We start from the raw sequence: 24,366 nt of genomic DNA, 5'->3' as shown, positions 1-24,366 counted from the left end.
TTAAGTTAAAGGGAATTTGTAATAAATGACTTGAGATAAAGTATTTAATTATGATGTGTATCCTACTGAAAATTAACCCCATTTGGCCTGAGAAATAACATTGAGTGTATGTAATTATTGAATTATACAACATGCCTGAAAGGTTATTGATATTTGTGTTATGAATTGAAGTAACAAAGTGTTGTGTTGTAATTTAGAAGTCAAACATTGCAAGAGTTCTGTGGTTAATGTCTCTCCGTAATGGCCATCACCTTGTATATGTGATTGAGGCATCGACAAGTCAGTATTTTGAGAAGGGAAAAGTATTAATAAAAATAATCTGTGGGCTCATTATGATACCTTTTTATTTGGAGATATAAGGATACCACAAAATTACCGTTGGTATCTTGTATCTCATGGTGTTAAACATCCTATTTTCTTTGAAAGATAAATATTTTCTATGTGAGCAGGTTGGCAGTACACTGTAGTACCAGTTGTGTCATGTGCAGATTGTGCAACCTTTGAAAAAATACTTTTTATGTTAGAGATTTTAGGTGTTATGATACACTCCATTTATGGCAAAATCTTTCAAGTTGTGTATTTCGAGCAATGGACTGTTGAAGACTGATAAAGGGGAGAATGATAGTCAGGGAAGGTATACATTGGGAAAGGATAGGGATATTTGATAAAATGAAGGGATGCAGAATGTATGTGGAATTGAAGAACTGTCTATTGTAGTGTGGGGTGCCGGAAGAAATTTTATGTTTGAATTTTAATCTCTTGAATCCATTGGCTTGAAGTTGGAATTTGGAGAAATGCACCACTGATTTTATCTACTCGTGGAATCCCATGAAATAAAGAGTACAGGGAGACTATCACAAGTTATTACTATCAGGTGGTTTACCAACCTAATTTTCGAGAGACCCTTGCATGGAGGCTGTGGTTTATCCCACTCATCAAAAACACAAGCGATAGGTGCATTGACTAATTGAAGAGGCATGAGAAGGGCAGACAAGTCATTTTGTCTGGAGGCTTACTTTAATTTCGTATGGGTAAAATTGCATCTACAGTTTTTGGTTATCTTAAAATTTTTTCTTATATCAAAGTTGAGAAGAAATATATTGCTCATGTATAACATAGACCCACTGAAGATTTAGGACCTCACAACTGAAACAAGAGATATTCATTTTTTAGGAGGTGGTTGGTCATTTTGAGAAATCTCAAAAGTGTAATAGCTTTGCCTCTAGGTTCTCTGACTTCATTGCTAACAATGTCCAAGTATCTTTTTCCTAAACAAATTTCAAATGTATTTGTTCGACTAACTACCATTGGTTTGGAATCAATTTGTTTCAAAACTACCTACCTTAAAGACAGGTACAAAGTAATGGTTATTCTTTAGGAGTCCTTTGTTCCCTATATAATATTCGAGAATTTATTCCAATTCATATTGGAAGTAAGAATGTTTTTGATCCTATAAAAAAATTATTATTCAAGACTGGAAAAAGTAGGGTGTGGTAATATATTATAGAAAAATAGGCATTTATGCTGGCAGCTATAAAAAAATTAAAACGTAAAAATTACAATGAAAGCAAAGAAGCATTTTCATGTAGAGGTACTGCAAATCATAACTATTAATGTGTACCATTTCGTATTTCACTACATAAGGCAAGTTTTAGATAAACGCACTGACTCACCACTGTTACATTTTGTAGACTCTCCAAACAAGACACAGCCTGGTGCCCCACATTAAAATAAACCCTTCTTTGATTCCATTGTCCCTTCATTCACCATCATCAGCATTATGTCACCAATCAATATGCTCTGCATCCATCTTTCATGCCTCATTTGATTTCTCCAAACAATCCTCTCACCTCCCCTGCCTTACCTAGTACTCATTTGTTTTCCTTTCTGTCTCTTTTACCTTTTCCATAAGTCTCCACACCCACATCTCAGAAGCCTTTCGTTAATATCTTTTATTTTGCTTCTTAGGCCCATGTTTCCTCACCATACTAAACCACACACCACGACAAAGTTTTCACTTCCCTTTTCTTAACATTCCTATTAAATGTTCATGTCTTAATATCCTCCTCCATGAGGAAGCTTCTTCGCCTAACACAATCCTTATGACCATATTACTTTAGCATCCTGGCCCAAAACACTTTCAAATACACCTTTTTCCACCTACTTTAGTCCACACCATCTAATTTTAATTTTCATCTTAGTCTTCCTCTTTCTTGAAAACCTAATAACCATTTTTTTGTTCGCATTGATTCTTATCCTCTACCTATCACACTAATTTTCTAATACATTCATTGATCATTTTAATCCATTGTCTGACTGGTTGACTAAAGCTTTATCACTGCAAACCTGATTTTAATTCCCCATTGAATTTCATTCCCATCCCAGTTTTTCCTATGCATCTTTTATCATTTCTTTGATGTATGCATTGAAAAGCAGGGTTAATAATGGATACCCGTAATACTCCTCTTCCTAATACTTCCATTCCAACTATCCATCTACCAGATGCACTGGGGCAGTCTGAGACAGTTGTGAGTAAGTTACCTCTCGTATTAATCTACTCATATCTTCTGGAGTACAATGACAAAGCCTACCCAATTTACTCTGTTAAATGCCTCAAGCACTATTCAGCAAAAATATGCTGATTGTACTAATAATAATGTACCTTTCTGCTAGTGACTTCATTAGTGGCATGGCATCATGCCATTTCCTCCCTTCCCCCAAGTAATCATTAGTCCTCATCGCTATCCTTTTATTTATGATATTTCCTAAATACCACCCTAACAACTTGCAAAGTGAAACAATATTTCTTTAGTACTTTAAAAAAGTTGTGTTTTTTTTGGAATGGGAAGTAACTCTATTTCCAATGATATATCTTAGCAATTTTCCTTCCTTTTAAATGCTACAAATTCTCCCATGAAAACTCTACCTCTTTAAGTTTTCCAAAGCCTTTTAGGAATTCTGTGGGGATATTATCTATTCCTATAGCCTAATTTGATGTCAATTCTCATAATGTCCATTTAATCTTGCAATTAATTTTGCCTAGGCCTAAGCTATCCCCATCAAAATTTTATTCTTTTTCTCTGTCTAAATTTGTTGACCCAATATCTTTACAATATAGAACCTCTTTGTCTTTTTTCTATATCTTTGTAATTTTTTCTGGATTGGAAATAATTTTCCTGTAATAGTTTTGATAGTGTGTGTGAATTTCCCCTTTTTATTTCCTGAATGTGCTTTCATCTTTCTGTGCAGCACACCCATGTCACCCTTCCTTTGTAAACTCTATGTCATTGCACTCTTGTCATCTACTTGGCTTCTTTGAACCCTATTTGTCCTCACCTCCATTTATTTTTTATCCATATGTACTTCCTTCTACCTGTGCTTATATTTCATTACTACTGCCATATTTTGCTTGCTCTTTTCACCTCTACTGTATATTAATGTATAAATATCGCACCAGTAAGCCCCATAATCCTTCTAAATCACCTCAAACAGCCCTGAAATATTTATATTTCTTCTCTGTACCTCCAGCTTTTTATTCTCTAATTTTCCTGTCCTCAACATTGTCCTATTATTCAAAGTACCAGTTATAATTGGTTCAGTCTCCTGCTGTGTCTTCTTTGCTGCTATTGATGTTGATTTTGCTTTGCAAGGATTTTGTCTGATGCCAACCACTGAAACCTAGCAGTTTCTACTGCCAGGCACAACACTCTGCCCAGTGGTCTGAGTCCTGTCATTGCCAGTACCCATTTTCATAACTTAGTACATCATAAAGTTGTTTGATTGAAAAATTGGAGTGGTTTCCTGTTACCTTCCTCAATGTGAAATCATCACTCAAAAGGCCACCTCACTGTTATGAGACATCTTTGCAGCTGCCTCAGTAAGGAAACTGCTGATTATTATTTACACCCCCGCTTGGGTCTATCTGCCATGGGCGATCCTGTCAGGAGCAATTATCATTGCTCTCACCAACACACTTCTAGGGGTCTCCAGCACACACAAGCCTTTCCACGATGTCAAGTTCATGGGGGGGGGGGAGGGATTTGAGCTTAATTTCTATTTTCTTAATAATCTAGTTTAATGGGAATATGAAAATAATTGTTGTTCATTTATTTGCTGTTCAGACTTCCAATTTATAGTGTGACATGCTTTCTCCAATACTGTGTCTGTGAAACTTAATTCCAGTCCAATACTTTCTTCTGATTCTTCTCACTCACTCACACCAATTCTAGTAATTTGGTGTAAGGAAATGCAGCATCAACCACTCTTCTACCTGGATTTCCATGTTTTTAAATGAAATTATGATTCTAGTTGTGTATGGGTATGGTTATTTTCTGACTGCTTGTAAGTGGGTGACCTGTCTCTGGCAGGACACCAGCCTCAGAGTCCACAGATAGCCAGCTGCCAGCTTGCAAACAGCCCATTTTGTGGAATTAAAACTTTTTCTTATTCTGAAGCATTAAAGAAAATATACATTTCTATAATAATCGTGGTTATTCTTTTTTATATCTATCGCCCATATTCTCTGATTTATTAATGCCTGTTTTTAGGAGAATCAGAGAAATTTGTGGTAAGAATGACGTCTTATCGTAACATGTTTGCTTAAATTCTGTCTCAACTGTCCAGTCAGTGCACAAGGGAAAATAGAGAATTTTTTTCTGAGTACACCTGGAAAATTAAAATGTTTAAAAAATTTGGAAAATTGGAGGATTTTCAGCATCCATCTTTTCAGAGTGTAGTCATTCTCCATAGGGTGCACGTGTATAGAATGATGAACAAATGCTGGTGGGCAATGGAAGTATTTCAGTTTCCAAGATATAATAATATTTCATTTTTATTAATGATGGTGTTAGAAGTATGTGGCCAACTCTTACTTTCAAATGCTTACGATATAATACCAAACACCCATGTCAGATGTGACACTCAAACCTATGTGCTCTGGGTTTCAGGACTAGCAAAATATTAATCAAGTTAACCTGGCTGATAATAAGATCTTCCAAGATATTGTTATGTTTTCTGATGCTTTTAAAAATATAATAAAATCAGTGCACCCTGCTAATGACTTAATATGCTATGGTAAAAGTAGTAATTCAATAAGAAACTACTAAAAATAGTTTTCCTTGATAATTGGTGTTTCTTGATGATAACTAGGTTTTCAGAGCTTTTGCAATAATGATAGAGGGTTAATAGGTTCCGAGAAATGTATATTAAAAATATTAGCCTTCCACAATGCAAAATGGAAAATTTTTCATTGCATTTAAATCATCACCAAATACTTACTTTGTGAATGTAAAAATTAGTACTAAGATATTCATGTAGAAAACTTGCATAATTGCTAAGATATCTGACAATTATGAGCCCTTAAGGTTTTTCATTGCATTGGGTGACTTATTTATTATGAGCTTCATGTTAAAATGCATTTTTCTTTACAAAATATCAAGACCTTTTGGTATCAGATACTGTCAATCTTTTGCAATGACATTTTGCCTTGTACAATGATGGGTTTTTGCTCAAAAACTGCCACGCTGGGAAAAAAATGAATACACTCATTTTATAAGCATTTTAAGTAGGTATCTATGATATACACATCATACCGAAAAGGCAAAATTTTTACAAATGCAGAATTGTTAAATACAAACCAAAATATTTTAGAGTAAAATTGAAAGGTTTTCTATAAATATTTTCACATTTTTCTGTACATTGCGGTAACATAAAAAAACCATAAACATGGTAATCAACCCATTGGTTGGTTTGGTAGGTGATGGTTGAGTCCACCGAGTAATAAGTCTGATGGTATGTGAAATTCACACCTCTGGGTCAAAATCAGAGAGTTACAGGCTGCTTAACTTTTGAGGGCTGCTGCATCAGAAGTGGTGTCTCTTTTTCAAAACTGTATTTTATCATTATGTAAATTTTTGGTTGTGTTAAAATTTCACTTCCATTAAGTGAAATCCATCCGGCCCATCCTCTTCATTGTCTCAGTGACTTGAAGGATCCATTGTCATTTCTTAGGTTAAAATGCTTCAGAAAGGTTGGCCTGAGTCATTGGGTGTGTGTCTAGGATTCCATACAAATTTCTGTTTGAAGTAGATTTAATAAAAGGTAGAGAGTGACCAGAAATTTGAGTAGTAGTCGATATACATCTGCAGGAAAGAGGTCAGTGTTGATGAAAAGTGCACGATGCAGGATGGGATTGACCTGGGGAATGGCTGCAGGTAAGAATTGCCCCAGGTAAGCATTATAGACAATTATTATTTGGAAAAATGTCATTTAATGAATCAAGACTGAGTCATCTCATAGCAATATAAAAACTTTCAAGACAGGCATGATAACACCTTGAATGTGTACAAAATAAATCTATTTACTGTAAGAGTTTCCAAGGGTGGTTTTATTAGTAACTGATCATTAGTTTACCATTTTATCAATATAGAAATATTGCAATATAAAGGATCTGTTGGCAATGCCAAAACCAATAATAAAGCATTCTTAATTTCATTTTGAAATTTAATCTTTCATGAAGGCTGAGCATTTATTTAAAATGTAATTTAATTCAAGACGATTGAGCTCATACCTGTGGGTTTGAGGAAATGGAATCTGTATATTTAAGGAAACATTAGAAATCACCGCAAAACTATGAGTATGAAAGACATTCCAGTGAAATAGCCCAGTGATAAAGCATAAAAACTCCCCAGTTGATAGTGGTGATTATTGTAATTGGACCATATTGTACGGAAAAGGAAGTCTTAAGATGAAAATTCTGTTAGATGAAAAATAAAAGGGCTGGCATAAGTTGCCAGAGATGAAAGTAAAACAAAATAGGTTACAATGTACAGATCAATGTATATAACTCATAACAGTTGGGAGGCAATCAGCAGATAGTAGCATTAATATCATACAGGGTTTGGAAAATTGAAGTTATATTGGTAGGATATTGAGAGGATCCTGATGATCCAATTGAAAGGAGAGCCAATAGTTGGAGTGGTACCAGTATGTGGGGTCTGCCCCCAAAATAATTAGACTAAATAGAGGAAAAAGTTGTTAGAGATCGAAGTACAAATTACTAAAATCCTTAAAAATGGCACAATTGTGTTGTGACACTGATGCCAGTTGCCGTATGCTTCCTGGAAGGCATTTAAAGGGACCTCATCATGGCCTCTTAGGCATTATCCAGCCTTCCTGTGGGATTGTCATGTTTTGCTCTCCAGTTGGTAAAGATCTCCACCCTGTTGCATTGAACTCTTTTCACAGCTTTTTGAAGACTTAAAAGACGTAAAATGTACTGTTCACTGTCAGTCCCCAAAGCACAAACTCTTTGTATGCCTTTTGGTTCGAAAAAGACTAAAATGCAAATTATTATTGGGATTGATTCTGTTTATGTTGATATCTAGCCATATTGAAAAAAAATAGCTGTTACAAAATTTTGGAAGTCATTTTCAGTATAGTGTATGGCATGGAGAACCAGATCATAATTTGTAGCTGAAATACAATGGCTGGATAGGGAAATGATGGAAGCAGTGACTCAGGTTGGGGTAAAAATACCAGAGACAATATACTTGAGTTATTTAGGAATGAGAAGGATGCTGTTTTAGTCAACCAGTACTACATGCTATCTGCACAAGTGTGTACAAACGGCTATTACCATATCACTGGCATTTGTACTCTTTGTGATATTTCCTTTTGGTGTAGGCTAAATCAATGGAAGACTAGGCTTTGCTTACAATAGGTAATTTATCAGTGATGGGCTATTGCCAACTTGCAGGTTACATCATCCATTCTGCCCCATCTTTGTTTACTTATTTTGCCTTAGTTACTTTCATGTATTGTTTCTTACATGCTTCCTTAAACTTTTAATATCTCTTATAATATAACTTCTTATAATCTATTGAATCTTCAACCTCATTCTCGCGTGACTTTCTCAATCTATTTCATCTTCTCAAACCATTTACCCTCCTCATATTTGTTCAGCTCATCCATTCAACTTCTCCATTATCTCAACATGATCAAGTCATTGAGAACTGCACTTCTTTAATATGTCTTGTTTCCAGTGCATCTAACCCACATTCTTTCATGATCCTTTATTTGTCACCCTTCCCCCGGAAGTACCCCATATACAATAAATGTAGCTTAAAAAATTGCAACTTTGGTAATAGAAACTTTCATAGGATAACAACTTCAAGGGGGTGAAATGAGATAAGAATTAATCAAAACAAAATGATGGTAATTTTAGAGTTGGTTAAATGCAGTTGTAATACAGTTAGGTAAAGTTTTAGTTACTGAAGGTAAAATTTTCTCCTCAAGACCATTTCAACCAAATACCCTGTGGAAGGGTTTCATAAGAATTACTGTGGAAACCTTGCCTACTGCTACCAGACATGACACCTGCTCCCACATGTCATAGCCCATAGTAGTCAGGACTCTTATCATGTTTGTGCCGTCCTAAGTGCATGGGAGAAATAGTTTCCCACTATATTCTTCTATAGCCTTATTCACATGACCCCATCACATTACTTGGTCACCCCATAGGATTGAAACACCTCTCTAGCGGCCTCACAAAGGGCAGACTGCCTTTCATTTGTCTCTTAACCTTTGACCTATTCGGCATGGGCGACCTTACCAAGAGCAATTATCATTACTCCCAATGGTATCCCTCTTAAGGATTATCAGTACATGCAAGCTTTTCCACCATGTCAAGGTTGTGGTTTAACTTCTTTTAAAGCTCTCAGCCTCTCAATGTATGGAAAAGCAATGAGTACATGGGAACGCTCCGGTTGTGGGGGAATCTTGGAGAGGAAGGCAAGGTACCATGGTCAGAACAGCCAACAATTCCTGGCTTAATTTTACTTCATCCACTGGCATGAGCCACAGATGTGAAAGGGATTTTCAAGAATGTTAATGAATCACAATGTGATGTGAAAAAGCAACCAAATTTGGATATTTTCTTTAGCTATAACATTGGTCATGAAATCTTGCTAAACATCTGTCACACTTCCTAAACAAACCACTGACATAATAAAAATTAAAAAAATATTCTCCCAATGGGGATGAACCTTATCTCTCCAAGAAGGCAATGGACTGCAGTAGCCATATAAATATAAAATAAATTATCAATAGAAATGAAATATTAAATGAAACTAAACTTTTATTAATATAGAGATTTTATGATTACTTCATTTTCCATAATCATCTTGCACCAATTTTATTGTTCTCCTCTTCCTTCTCTTGATCTCACTCTTTTATTCACTCTTCTCCAATATCAGAAAATTTTTCCTACACTAAATATTTCACTCTGTCCAATCTAACTTAAACGCTATTCAAAGCAAACCAATTTTTTGTAAATCCTCAAATTTTTCAATAAGATTCAGCTCAGGGCAAAAGGGAAGCACTCTTAATGTGGAAAGTTCATTCTCAAATAATATTTTGTCTACCTCAAAAATTACTGGATCCCAATGTCTTTTAATTTTCTCTAAAATTTCAGTTTTTGTTTCTCTGCTCAAGTATTCCACACCTCTTGCATCCATACCATACCTTCAGCACATCTTTTTCATTACTTCTGCTAGGACAGCTATTATGCTGCGCATTGTGGTAGAATGCATTATCCAGCACAGTAATATACTTGTGTCTGGGTCTTATGTCTCCCTAGGTTTGGTAAGAGTTGACTTTTCAGAAATTTGAACAAAATATCTTGAGTCATGTTGCCATATGAATTTGATTCCCAATTTAAACAAGAAGAGGCCGTCTGGTATGAATAATATTTCACCACCTTAAAATAACACTTATGCATTGTTTAAGTTATACAGTTAAAACTTTTTTTCCCACTTAATATAATATGCCTGGAAATTATTTTAAAACTTACTGACCTGTGTGAATAATAATCATTTGCTGTCCTTTTGAAACAGGCATTGTTCAGACCATGTTCATCCTCTTTTGTTCACTGAAATGCTCTGGTATGAGATGAATAGATACAAATTTCATCTGCATGTATGATTGCACATGCTTCTCAGAAAATATGAATCTTCTGAAAGCATGCTATTTTTGTAAATTTTGTTGTAAAGTGTTTGAGACTCATGGCTTTGTTGTTGGATGTTTTTTTACCCCTGTTATGATAAGGCAATAGTTACAATATTAGATTACTGTATACATAGTATATATTTGTAATAAAAATTCAGTTTCATAATAATAATCCTGAAGACACTTCAATAGGACTTGCTGGGAATTCAACTACCCTTTGAAGCTGGTTTGCTCCCTTATAGTAGGCAGCCAAGCACAGTGAGGAATGCCATTATATGAAAGTTATGAATCATTCTTTTAATGATCTTCTAATAATCAAAGTCAAAATTGTCAACTTGGTACCTTTCTAAGATTGGTCTAAAATCTAAGATTTCTTCTTGGTTGGGCTCACACAGCTCACCTCAGAACCACTGGTACTTACTGTTCCTAGTAGTAGGGAAGGTGACTGACAGCTAAGGCCATTTGTGCAATGGGAAATGCATTTGGGAAATGAAAGGTGGAGAGAAACCCAGCCTTGGAATTAGCCTACTCATAACGAAAGGTGTCAAGGGGTCCACAGTTAAACGCCCAATTCGATGGATGGCATACTCACTCAAAGTGCTCTCCCAAAAGCACCTCAAGTAGGGATCGGGATACCACTAAAAATATCTGCTGTCTCCAGGATTTGAACCTGGGCCATCTTGGTAGTAAGGCAGTGTATTAGTCACCGCACCATGCTGATCCCCTTGCTGCTCCTTCCGGGGCTATTTGCCAGGGAGTGTATTTAAGTGTCAGTTGCAGGTATTTCATCTGCAGCTTCACTGTTCATGAACTTCAGCATCTTATATTTCACGTTCATGACTGTGGAGAACCTTGGCACCACCTTCTTTGAACATCATATTGCCAATTCCTAAGCAAAACTAAATTCTTAAATTAACTTTAACCATTTAAAATGAGCAAAATACAAAATGTAACTTCTCTGATTTTAATTTGATTTAATCTGAATATCCAATAAGTATTAAATGATTGAATTCTAAATTGAGGAAGTATACTCAAGTATAATACCAATGTTTAATTGAAAGAAGTAGACCTAGAATGAGATATAGAGGCATGTCGAAATGGACATAGAGAGGAGAGATGAAACCTTAAGTAGGCTAGAACAGAGGAAAAAATAGAGATGGTAGATTAAGTGACTTTGTATGCCAACCTATCTCATAGGTGGAATGATATAGGATAAGTAAGTAGAAGAGAATTTCCCTCACAGAAGTTGAAGAAATTAATGCGTTAAGACCAGATAAAGGGATAAGAAGGTAATAAATTATCAGGGACAACCAATAGGTGTTGTCACTGCTTTGCTTCCTGCCTTAGGGGACTTAGAACTAAATCTAAACTTATAGGCTGATGCAGTAGTGGGCTACATTTCTCTTCAATAGCATATCCTCAAGAGGGCGGAATCAAAATCATTTTAAGGCTGTTAAGGAGGAAATTGCATCTAATACCTAGTTTTCCTTAGTTTAAATACAAATAATCTACGTAAGGTAAATCAAAGCTACCTCTATGATTTATATAAATGTTTTCCCATGAGCTACGAAAATCTAAGAAATGTTAGTACACTCCTGACGAAAAACTCATGAAATTCAGAGCTCTGAGAACTAAACCTGGTCATTTCCATTTGTCCATCTTATTATGAATGTATTTACTGCAGATGTATTCATGTGCAGCTATAATAAGGAAACCACTAATAAATCACATATGGTAGTGTTAGTAGCAGTTCAATGAACTCTCAAGACAAAGTTAGTTTATGTAAATAGCAATGGCAAGCAAGTGTTTGTGGCAATTCTTAATGGTCAACAAAAAATTCATGATGGTTCTGCTTACATTTTAGTCTATTCTGGCGCTGAAGAATATGCCTTAGATTGTGAATCCTACATTTGCAGCACTAATATTAAAAAAAACCTAGTTACCTATATTAAGTAGTTATAACTCTTCAGATGTCTAGTGCTTCCACAAAAAAGTTGATGTGAATTTATGCACAAAACAGGCCAGGGTATTAAATGAAAGTCTCTGTTTTTGGCCTAAAACAAATAAACTTTGTTCACAATAGTTTTTGTAATTAAATCTAGGAATTAAAGATGTACCTAGCTATGGTGTTCTACAGTGCAGATTCAGATCTCATTATTGACTGTGATAATTGCCATCCAGCTATTCGATATTCCAACCATTAAGTGATGTACCGAAATGTTTTACTCACATATGACCGTTTATAATTTTGAACTGTGATTATTTAACCAGAGCTAGCCTCATAGGTTTTAGGGCCAATAAATACTTTGTGATTGGCTTATAGGCTTAGCTGTGAATATTTTAGTACTGTTTTGTATTAAGCAATGAATATGTTGACTCCATAAAAGTAATGAAGAGGTCAAATTTTCCTTGAAAAAATGTACCACCTATGCATAATTAGGATAAAATGTCAACTGAAATGTATCCAGATTGGTAGCTATTTCAAAATATAGATAATTATCATTCCAACTGTTTTCCTAATGTTAACTCCCCTTAACAGTCAAAGGCTTTGCTAAACTATGAATTCAAAGAAACATTGTCTCCTGATTAAATGGCTCTATCCACTGATGAACTTTGACCTTTGAAAATTGGTTTGATGATTGATTTGACCATGAAGCAACCCAGACAATACCCTCCTTGATTAGGTAAAGAATTGTAGGCCCAAGTTTATATACCTTCTAAGTATTTTATTCATAAGTACATAAATTTTGGTAGAATTTCTTATACATATGTAGTTGCAGAATTCCGTCATATAAATTGGTGATAGAATTAATGTATGTAAACAAATAAAAGTGATGACAAAGTTAATTACAGACTATTTACAGTACAGTTTGCAATAGCCTGTCTATATTTGAAAGCTTATTAGCTGATAAACTATCCTCAGCAACAAAAAATTTCTAGTTAGTGAGCAACGTGGATTTATCCCATGAATGTTAACATTTAGTAAGTACTATTTTGCTCTTTCAGTATTTCAATACTTCTGGCCTTGATCTGTGCAATCAGGTCATCCCTTTCTATTTAGATTAGCAAAGCTTTTAACAGGGTCATTCTATTTTACTGCTTAAAGCTGGAAGTCTTTGGAACTTTTGGAAATACTTTTAGCCAGCTGGAAAACTATGTAATTACAGAGATAGATAATCACAATGCTGTCACATATGCACATGTAGTTGAGTAACTGGGGCCCCTGCTATTCATTCTATCAATAAATGACAGTGGCAGATGCAAACAACTGATAAATTACTTGTCATGAGCTCATGGTCTAAAAATAGTTCTTGCAATAAAGTCTAACAACAAATGTATTAAAATGCGATTTTGTCTTGGAAGACTTGAAAAATTGTGCTGTCTATAAGTATGAATTTCAAAACAAAAAGTATTGTCATGACACAATTAAAATAGACCACCTTTTTTAGCTCGTTCTCGAAGTGATAGCCTTTACAAGGATTGGACTGTTATCTGACCATGGTAGGAATTGTGGGATAAACAAGTGTATATTGGTTAATAGATATGTTTTGGTAGAAGTTTAAATTTCAATGAGCATACATTCAGTACAGTAACTGTTATATGAGGGGTAGCCTTTTACAAAGATGGAAATATTCTCTCCTCTTGGCATAGGTATGCTTTGGCAGATATTTTAATTTCAGTGAGCATATCATGCAATAACAAAATCATTTTGAATCTCAGGTTTGATTTCCTTGGTTACAAACTCCATATTTAGCAGGTTCTTGCAATATGTAGCTAGAAACTATGCTGAATCTTTGATAAAAGATTTTAAAGTTCTTGAAATAAGAATATGTACAAATATTTTCAAAAAGTTTAGAAAATTCATTCTTTATTGTAAGTGAGCAATAGGAGTTTACTTAATGGGGTTTAAACTACAACCATCGAAAAGGTGCAAGATATTCTGTGGAATGATGGGCAAGTGAAGGTGAGAGAGATAGCTAAGGCCATGGAAGAAAGGCTGCAAAACATCTTTCACAAAGAATTATGGATGCGAAAGCTCTGCGCAAGGTGGGTGCTGTATTTGCTGTATGCGGTTCAAAAGCAAATGTGCAAATGATTTTCACAGCAATATTTGGACTGATTCAAGAGGTAACCACCTGATTTTTTGTGGCGATTTGTTACCATGGATGAGACATGGGTCCACCACTACATTCCAGAAACAAAACAGCAGTTGAAGCAGTGGGTGGAGGTCGGTGGTTCAGCACCAAAGAATACAAACTCAATTTAGTGAATACTCTGGCAAACTGGCAAATTCAATTTATTGAATATTTTATCAAATACATTTCTTAATCTTCAAAGTATGTCCCTTGTGCAACCACAGCCCTTCGAGCAATGTTTCCATTGATTGTATACCTCCATGATTTTCCAGGACGCTGTTGAGGTATCTCTTCATTGCTACTTGAACAGCTTCAATGGTCTCAAATTAGTATCCTGTCATGTCTCTCTTCAGCTAGGGGAACAGAAAACCGTTGTAGGGAGGCAGATTGAGGCTGTGGCAACATTAACATATTTTTCTTGGCCAGACTCTCCCTCATGACTCATCATGATTAAAGTGAATGTGCCTGTTCCTTCACAGGGTCAATGTGAAAATGATACTAGTTTTTACTTAGTACAAAATCCCTTAACTCTGTATATTATTAGAAATCTAATATGTTGAGCATATTTGTTTTCTCTGTACAACTTTTTGAAAGGAAATCTGAGTTCCTTTTTGTATTTTAACCCAATTAAAAATCATACTGTGAAACCTCTAACACACCACTCTTTCAAATAACTACTTCTGTTTATCTGTCAATGTCCATGTTAATTTGAATACCATTTTCAGATGTATCTCTCTTTCAGGAATGTACAAATATATTGGGCAAGAAGATGTTGCTTCCATTTCCAAGAGTTCAAACACTAATATACCTGTGAGAATGTCTCCAATAAATATGAAGCAGGACAACAAAGTGAAAAGAATATTTAAATTTTGCAACCCTCCAGAAGACATAGCTATTGGCAGTGAAGGTAATGTTTATTCACTATTTAATTTAGTGGATAATCTTCTAGTTATAATCACAAACACTACTAATATAATTGCTGAAGCAAAGTAACTATTTCCTGATTCCTTGCATTAATATGTTTTTTTTAATTTTAATGTATATGAAGTTAGCACTAATGGACAAAGACAAAAACAGAGAAACACACAAAAAAGAAAAGAAACTCACTAGGTTTAGAATATTTGGTGGTCCTCACCACCTTTCTCAAGGGAGAGAAGGACAGACCGTTTTTAAATTTTAGGTGGATGAAATCCAAATTGTACTTCATTTAATGAAATAAAGAATACAAAGTAACTTTCCACTGTTCTTTATTAGCGTACGACCGGTTTCAACGCTCAAGCGCCTGAACCCAAGCTGAAACCGGTCGTACGCTAATAAAGAACAGTGGAAAGTTACTTTGTATTCTTAATTTCATTAACATGAATTTCCACAAGGTTGAGCCAGAAACAATTGAATATTGTACTTCATTTCTTCTCATGAGTGTTGTCAGCGTGAGTGGCTGAGTTATCTTTTTAAAAAGACAGCTAAGTAATTTTATGTGTTTGTCTTTATATGTATTATGACTTTGTATTTTCAAAACTCTAGTGGTGTTAAGGAAATTTTTAAAATATGACAGAGGCCCAGTGTGGAGCAAGTAGATTGCAATAACTTCAGTGCACATGTCCAGTCCACCACTTTCTTATGCTCAGTTTTAAACTCTGTAAGTTTGTAAATAAGGCATACATACGCTTGCACTTACATACATACCTATATCAAAATATGTAAGGTGAATTAGACTTTAAGAAATGATACTAAAAAAAGATAGCATATACTTGTGTATGAATCCTTCATCTTCCATGCTTTTGAATGATTGAATGTTGCCTACAATGAATATGGTCCTTTGGCAATAGTTAATTTTAGGCTATTTTTACTGCTATTTAAGGCCATTTGTTAATAGTCTCAACTTCTCTGCCACTTGACGGTGATGATGCATTTTCAGGTATTACAGACAAAATGGTATTATAAAGTTAAAAACATTTCAGCCTCTTATTAATCAAGCGCATTTAATCTTACGATTCAATTGACGCTACATTCTTCCTATTAGTCGATGGTAGCATTTATAAGAGCTGTGGAACTGCATCACTCCCATGATTTTTCATGAGAAACATCACTCTTTGGGTGAAGTAAAATTTAAATCCTTATCAAGAAAGAATCAAACATTCCCTCATTTTAGATATGCAGTTTTTCTATGTCTACTTATGATGCTTTGTAATGGGAGGGGTGAGAGGCATGGCATGGGATGTGGCCTGAATGAAATTACCAAAGTTTGGACAGTTTCAACAAATATTGAGCAGGAGTTTTCTGGGAAGGCTGATTAATGCTGCCAGAGAAAATGAAAATAAACCACTGACAACTTGGGTTGATCATTTGAGAATGACTCCAAACAGAGTACCTCAGTTGAAAACATGACTTTTTTTTATAGCAAGAAATAAGTAAAATGAGAGCATAGAGTAATCTGTGCTGATATAGGTTTTAATTAAATATCATGCAGTAGAAAACAGGATTTTCATCAAAAAATCAACCATGATCAATTTATTTATCATGGTGGTATGTGTTGCTGCAGGATGAAAAATTCATTACTTTGAATTTGGTGGTTTGAGGCTCTTCTTTGTGAAAATTCATGGTCATTGAATAAATAAACTAAGTATTTTTTCACCCAAAAAAATATAAAAACTACTACTAGTCGCAATATAAGGCAACAGACATCATCAGATCAAACCTGATGATATCACCTATGTATGCGTATTTCATGTGAAAAAATACTAAGTTTATTTATTCATTGAATTAATTTTTTTCTTTTCTGTGCCTACTTTATGGTGGTGACATGTAATGTGTATGGTGTCCCACTCCATGGACTACAATTTTGACGTGATGGAAAGGCTTGTCGATTCTGATGACCCATAGATCTACAATGGTGGGAGCAATGATAATTTTTGCACCCATGCCAGATAGGTTGAAGGGTAAGAGCCAGAGGAAAGGTAGGCCATACAGTACCTGTTCCTCAGAGTGGCAGCTATGAAGACTTCTGACCCCTGCAGGGTAGCCATTTAAAGTGATTGTGCCATTTTAAGAACACCATTGAGGAAGGCAATGGGAAACCACCTCAATCACCAATCCTGTGATACATATGGATGGATACAAAGAGATAATGAACCCTGAAAACTACAGGACTTGACCCACTGGGCCAGAAGTTGTTCCTGGCAGTGTGGGAGGTGAGGAAGGACTCCTTGGTCGCCATCATGCCAAATCCTGGAATAATCATTTTGAAAACAATGGCATAGAAGACCCAGAAGAGGATTCAAATGGCTAGAATAGGTATTTGGATGGCAATAAGGAGGCCTAGCATCATTCAAAGGCACAATAAACATAAAAAATTAAAACATATTCAATATCAGTGTTTAGTATATAACCATATAAATTGCACTTTCCATTATTTTTCTGTACTTTCCCTGCCATTATTGAAATATTTGTACTATTCAGGAGTGAGTATATTCTTTTCGATTGTGGAAATTAGTTGCATTTTAAGTAGTTTTTAACACTTTGTAGAATAATGAAGAGCAATTATGAACATTCATCTCTTATCAATAATCTGGCACATTTCTTGACTTTAGTGACCTCAATATTTGCTGGCAGAATATTCAGGATGCATTTATGTTGAAATCACAAAATAATTCCCATCCCTTCCAAAAGACTATTTTATCTTTACTTTCCAAATAACCATCTTGTAATCAGAGGAATTAGATATTTTCAGAAATGTTTTGCTTTTGCATCATGGATAAGAGCAATTAATAACTGACTGAATGTATTTTCATTTCTAAACATTTCCAGGGCAAGTTGATGATTCCCTGTCCTTGGAGGGTGTTGTCATGGTGATGAGGCATGGAAGCCGTGGGCCGCTCTCCCATGTGCGAAATTTGTCCTCCCTCCACTGCACGCCTCTCCCCGCTGGTGGGCCCGCAGACAACCTCTACCGCTCTTATGTGTCATTTGTTAGGAGTTACTTGGTTGGTGAAAAGCCAGCCCACCCATCACAGTCCCCACCCGATCCAATTGGGTGGATTGGCAGGCCTCTGTCTGCACGTCGAGAAATACCTCTTGATCGTCTATTGGGCAGTTTCTTTGGGGCACCATCAAATCTGGCATCATTGCCATTACTCCCACCCACCAACTGTCAACTTGGCCAGCTGACAGGGGTAGGTGTGGCACAGATGGCAAAAACAGGGCTCATACTGAGAGAAGTATATGCTGCTAGGCTAGGCCTCTTGGGAACATCAGAGGGTAATCCTATCATTTCTGAAACATATCCAGTCAAAGATGCCACTGAAGATGAGAATGTTGTGCCTTCTTCAACCAATCACCTCTCCTTCCAAATCAGAAAGGAATCCCCTCTGTCAGCATATGCTAAAAGTGAATTATCCCAATTTAGGAATGGTATCAATCTCAAGGCTGGGTCTCCAGATTCTTCTCTTCCAATGGTGAGCCCCCCTTCAAATTCATATGATGGTGGACCCCTTGTTTTGGTCTATAGCACCAGACACAGGCGAACTCTTCAGAGTGCACTGGCATTTTTACATGCATTTCTTCCATCATCAATCCTTTTGTCCTCCAACCCACTAGTTTTGTTCAGGGATAGTCACAGTGTTTCATTCTGCACCGGAGAAGATTGCTCTTGTGCTGCTGCTGAGAAACTTCTCCCTCCAAATGATCAGGTGAGATATCCAATTGAGGTAAATACATAAGTTTTTTAAAGCAAGTTGTGACATTTTCAGTTCATGCTCAACTCATAAAATACCCCTTCCTTGCCAGTTTGAAAATTTCAGGTAGTTTTATTTTTTACCTCATGACTTCAGCCCATGACTTATTTACTCAATGACCAGGTAAATCTTCATTTAACTGCGACTAGAAAGAGATGCAAATTTTCACTTAAAACAGTTTTTTTTTCATTGAGGTAAATTCTAGAGAATTAATACTTTCTCTATAGGATGTATATATAAGTTTGTTTATCATTGAGGTAACTGATTTTATTGGCATCACAACACTTGAAAGTATTGTGAAATGAAAACCAATAGCCAATTTAATCAACCTCTACCTCTAGTTACCTCTGTGGGCGAGATGATATACTTGCCTTGGACTAAAACACTGCCCCATGCAAACTAATGCCTTGTTGTTCGTTTGTGTAATGAATTAACAACAATGCAACAATTTCAAAGTGTAAAAATCATTTGCCTTGACCAAAATTTGAACCTGGATCCCTTGATATCTGGCCGAGTGCTGGGATCTGGGTTCGAATCCCAGTCAGGGCAAAAGATTTTTACACTTTGAAATTGTTGCATTGTAAAGAACATTAGCTGATGACTCCGTTAAAAGTTAGTGTTGCGGCATCTCCCACAGTTTCTTAGCATTGACTACACACTTATGTAACAGTAAGTTGGCAATAAAGAAACAGGGAGTGTATAGCTTTATAAGAATTAAAAACACACTTCTTTCTAATTTTTCATTCACTATTGGTATGACAATGATGGAGTTAAGGCACTCTGCACCAGCATCAGTTGTATGAGTGGCTTAAAAGTCTGAAAGCTGCTCCATTATAGGGAGTGCATGCAACATTTGGATGTTTCATCATTCATTCTCAGATTTATAAGGAGTCTGCCACAGTGACAAATGGTGTGCATGGTACCTGATATGCTATTAGAAGGTGAAACAGAGTATGGTGGGAAGACTTGGATGGTCAACTTTGCTATGGTATACCTCTGAATTGATATTTCATCTGTAGTCAATCCTACAGGTGCATTGGGCATGACCACCATGATAAGAAATGGGTAAGCCTTGATGAATGGTTGATGACTATATATACTTAAAACTGTTTGAAAAAAGGGACTTGGTATTGAAGCAGGGATTGAAGAAAATAGATATGCTACTCGTGGTGGAGACCTGGTTGAATAAAGAAACTCTCCTGAGTTTGAATTATAGAGGAATAATGAAGCTTCCTCATTATTCATTACTCTCCCTTATCAACTCTTCTTCTTTACCAGGGATGTCATATACTTTCAATACACCTGCTGATATTTCAAATGACTTTCTTAGCTAAATAAATCCAGGTAGGTATACTGGAAAATTAAGAGAGCATGGAAATGTGGGGTTAGGAAGTGGGTCATAGGACATCTATTCCAACCCTCACCACTCCGAGAGGGAAGGGAATGGCAGTTCATGCAGCTCATATATTACAGTATTTTCTCATGCAAGCTGGCTATTCATTGCATTTTTGTCTATGGCCACTGGATGGCTTGGAGAAGTGCAATCCTAATTTCTTGCGCTCCAGAACCAGATCAGCCTTTTCAGTGGAAGGTGGACAGTAAATGCTACAGTTGGAGCCCTTCCCACTATCATCTTACTTTAATTTTTCTTTTTCCACATATTTCCATTTTTCCATCTTCCCTTATAAGTATCCCCGACTGCACCTAAAGAAATTTGCATAAATTCAAAGTACATGTGCAGCAAAACCCTCTATTTATATTCAATATATGTTCACTTTTATAGATTTAAGTTAGGTTTCATGTGGTAATATTGTCATATGGCAAAAAAGTTTAATTTACGCCCAAAAATGAAACAATGTAGGGAAATGATCAGCCTTCTGCCTTTCATGTTGTCAAAAAAGATCTGCTGACTGCTGACTTTTGAAAACTTCCCCTTCATAACATTATAGAAAACACATTGATATTTCATATAATTTATTTATATCTGAATGATAACATATCCCAATCAAATGTTACAAAGCACTTATGGGAGATGGACCAAGGCAGTGATCTCATCCTGAATATTTTCCATGAAATGGACAAGGGATGGTATATTGATGCTTGGGAGCAGATAGGGATAAGGATGACTGGCAAAACATGGTATCTGTTCATTGAGAATCTTTTTCAATCTCAGTTTTGTCCCCTTTCACTTCTACAAAGTCCATGCAGTAACACCGTGTTATTTCAAAATTCAAGGGATAAAAAAATGGACTTTAAAATGTCTGGATTTTATACATGTATAGAAACCATAAAAAATCTGGCAAATCTATATTTAGCCAAGCAGATGCTTCTTTCAATAGACCACCTGACTCAGCTACCTGTTGGTCCTCTTGGTCTCCAATGTCTGTAGAAAGAGAAGTCGGCCATTCTCTTTTATCTCCAAAGTGAACTGAACGGACTGGTGTTGGCAGCTCAGGCCTTGGGGGAATGGTTGTAACTCTTGGTGCCAGAAGACAAGCTACCATTCACATGCTCCACCCTGAGTGATGGACTTTTCCTGTTGGAGTCCAGGGCTTTTCATTCGAATTCCTCTGTGCACAAGTTGTGGATGACAGGTGAAAGAAGGGGATCCCATGATGGCTCCCTCTCTCTGCTCAGAGGCTTGCTCGTTCCTCAGAAAGTATGAGTTACTCAAGCTGTGCTTCACCAGGCGAGGGAGATCTTTGGGATCTTCTGATGATGGTGAGACAAAGTTCTCTATGGGGACATAAAGGAAGATAGACATGAGATCATAGCTGACCTAAGGATCATCATCACTTAGAAATGACTTCGTTTCTGATTATGTTCATCAAATAAAAATGTTTCCTTCAGATTTTCTTCTATAGACAGGGATTTAAAAAATTTTGTCCTGAGTTTAGGCGCAGATTTTAAAAATAAATAATAATATGGGAACCTATCATTGGGTAGACCAGACTTAACAGTCCCCAGATACCAAAGCCTACTACTTAAAACCTACCTACTATTTAAAATCCTTCAAGCCAGCATTTAGAAATTTACATCAATTTCAACTCCTTAATTAGCCACACACCATGAGGATCTGCATGCTCTCATCTGCTTATTTTCAGAGTGCTCTTCCTTCATGATAAGCGGTGAAAGGCTGATGTATTGTAAATAGATATACAAAAGGTGAAGAGCACGTCCAAAATAGAATTCTTGGCATCCTTTTGAAAATGCCAGTTAATTTTTAAATGGTTTTACTGCACTTAGCGCCTCCTTTTACCATCCTCTCCCTCTTCCCCACGCACAATTTACTGGCAAACAACCACCTTGCCTTCTCCCACCCAAAGATCCCAAAACAGCCTCTCCCTGTCCAATCTGTAGCCTTCAACTTCCATAGCCTTTCATCCATCCACATCCCCAATCATAAGTGCAATTGGTCATGTTGAAAAATACACCTTGATGTGATACCTATTCGGTGAAACTGGGAGTACCACGTATAAATTGGGTGTCATTAATAGCTTTCTAATTCTTCATCTTTGCTAACCATTTGATTAGGTACTATTATTATAATTTTAATGATGCATTCCTTAACACACCTTTGTTCAGGATGAAAGACTGGAAGAGGAGGAGCGTTTGGCATCACATCCAGCAGTTGCAAGGCTAGTAAAAACTGCAGCTGCAACTATTCTGGAGGTTCCAGGGGCAGCAGCATCACCATCAGCTCTCACAGTGCATGATGCCCTCTTGGCATTTGTATGTCATGGTGCACCATTGCCTTGTCACATATCTTCACATCATGTTCATGCAGGTGATAAATTATTATTTTGCTATTAGTTGAGAAGTGCCTTGGTTTTCGGGTTCATAGTGAATTATTGTGGACCAAAAGAATATTTTTTAAATGCTTCCCGCTCATGCTTTGGCTTTTTCAGAACACTCAGTATGATAAGGGGAGCTCTAGGTTATACTGTTTATTTCATAATCTTCAACAGGGGAGATTTTCCAGAATTTTTCGTTTGATATCTCTTTAATTTTTAATAATAGGATCAATTGGAAATTAGGCAAACAAAGAGGTAGGTTTTAACTGTAGAATTGTAGATATGAACTCCCTAGAATGAATGCAGCAATGTGGGTCATGGTGTGAAAATTCAACTAATTTCCAACTTGTTGTGGTTCTATGAAACTTATGAGGGAAAAGAAGAGGGGGGTGGGGGATGAGTGGGAGAGGAGGGGAGGAAGAAGGAATGGAGAGGGTATGGGCCAGTGACCCTCCTTTTTAACATAACTAAAGGTGGAGACCACAGTGGTCAGTACAGAAACACTCATCTCACTCCAGCCAGAGTAAAAATTATTATAATGATTGTGGCACTGCTATGCAGAAGGTAAGAGGACACCTAGTCTTATTATAATTACCAGGAAAAATAGCTTGCCAATTCTTCTCTTCTTCTTAAATTGATTAAATGACAAACATGTTAGAATCCTGATGTATGAAATTCCAGAGATACGTGTAAACCACGCACCCATCCTGATCTCAAACCGAGGACAACTCTGAGAGAAAATTAGTCAAATATGAAAATCAAGTTAGAATCAGACTTGGAGTGCCTGGTTATCACCACCCAACTTACCACATACATGTGGCAGGTTAAGGAATTTATAAATACATATAGGGTGTAGCAACATAACTTACTTTTTTGAAATGCGTGCCAATCAGGTTGTAGAAGTTATAGCTAGGTAAGAGTGGTTTCATTCAACAGCCGGGGTTCTAAAGTTTTTCCGCCACCCTGGTCAGTCACCAGTGAGGAGTATGCACTTGCCGTCAAGACCTACCTTTCGAATGGATGTTCTTTGGTTGCAACCCAGCGGGCCTTCTGAAATTGCTTCAATGTAGCCCTGTTAGGCCCTGTCCCGGACCGGATATAAATTGTTATATGGGTCACTAAGTTCAGACTAACCGAAAGTGTGACAAGACAAAGAACTAGAGTCCCTCGGCCTATCAGATCACCTAAGAACATTGAGGCAGTGAGAGCCACCATCTTGTGATTCCCATGGCATTCTGCATGCAAACATTCGTCAGCACTTGGACTTTCTGATCGTTCAGTGAGGGGAATTCTTTATGATGACCTTCATTACCGTCCTCACAAGTTGACGATTGTGCAGGAACTCTTGGAACATGACTTCAATTCTTGGAGGAACACATGTGAGGCTCTTCTTGAAAGCATTCCTGAACATGCCATTGTGTTTTTCAGTGCTGAAGCCCATTTTCATGTGAGTGGATATGTCAACAAAGAGAACATGCACTATAGGGCTGACACCATCCCCTTAGAATTGCATCTAATGCCTTTGCATTCACCTAAAGTCACAGTGTGGTGTGCAATTTCCTCAGTTGGTATTGTTGGTCCCTAGTTTTTTGAAGAAAATGAGACTGGTTTTTTGAAGAAATCCAGACTGGTATGTAAACATGTTGGAGGAATTTTTTTTCCGCAAATTGATGAACTGGACTTAGGGGGCATTTGGTT

General features: G+C 36.5%; 1 protein-coding gene across 1 annotated transcript in view; it reads left to right on the top strand.

Annotated features, from left to right (window-relative positions):
- The window catches only part of LOC139686170 (2-phosphoxylose phosphatase 1), a 38,618-nt gene that overhangs the window by 7,156 nt on the left and 7,096 nt on the right, over positions 1–24,366 (top strand). The window contains exons 2-4 of the mRNA XM_071583349.1: positions 14,884–15,048; positions 17,949–18,829; positions 22,460–22,661. Coding sequence (XP_071439450.1) covers positions 14,884–15,048; positions 17,949–18,829; positions 22,460–22,661 — 1,248 coding nt within the window. The remainder of the gene's footprint in view (positions 1–14,883; positions 15,049–17,948; positions 18,830–22,459; positions 22,662–24,366) is intronic.

The sequence above is a fragment of the Hetaerina americana genome, unplaced genomic scaffold (genome assembly GCF_022747635.1).
Source record: "Hetaerina americana unplaced genomic scaffold, ioHetAmer1.1.p SCAF_130, whole genome shotgun sequence".
Taxonomy (NCBI): domain Eukaryota; kingdom Metazoa; phylum Arthropoda; class Insecta; order Odonata; family Calopterygidae; genus Hetaerina; species Hetaerina americana.
The sequence above is the reverse complement of the archived record's forward strand: the minus strand, read 5'-3'. Positions and strand labels throughout refer to the sequence as shown.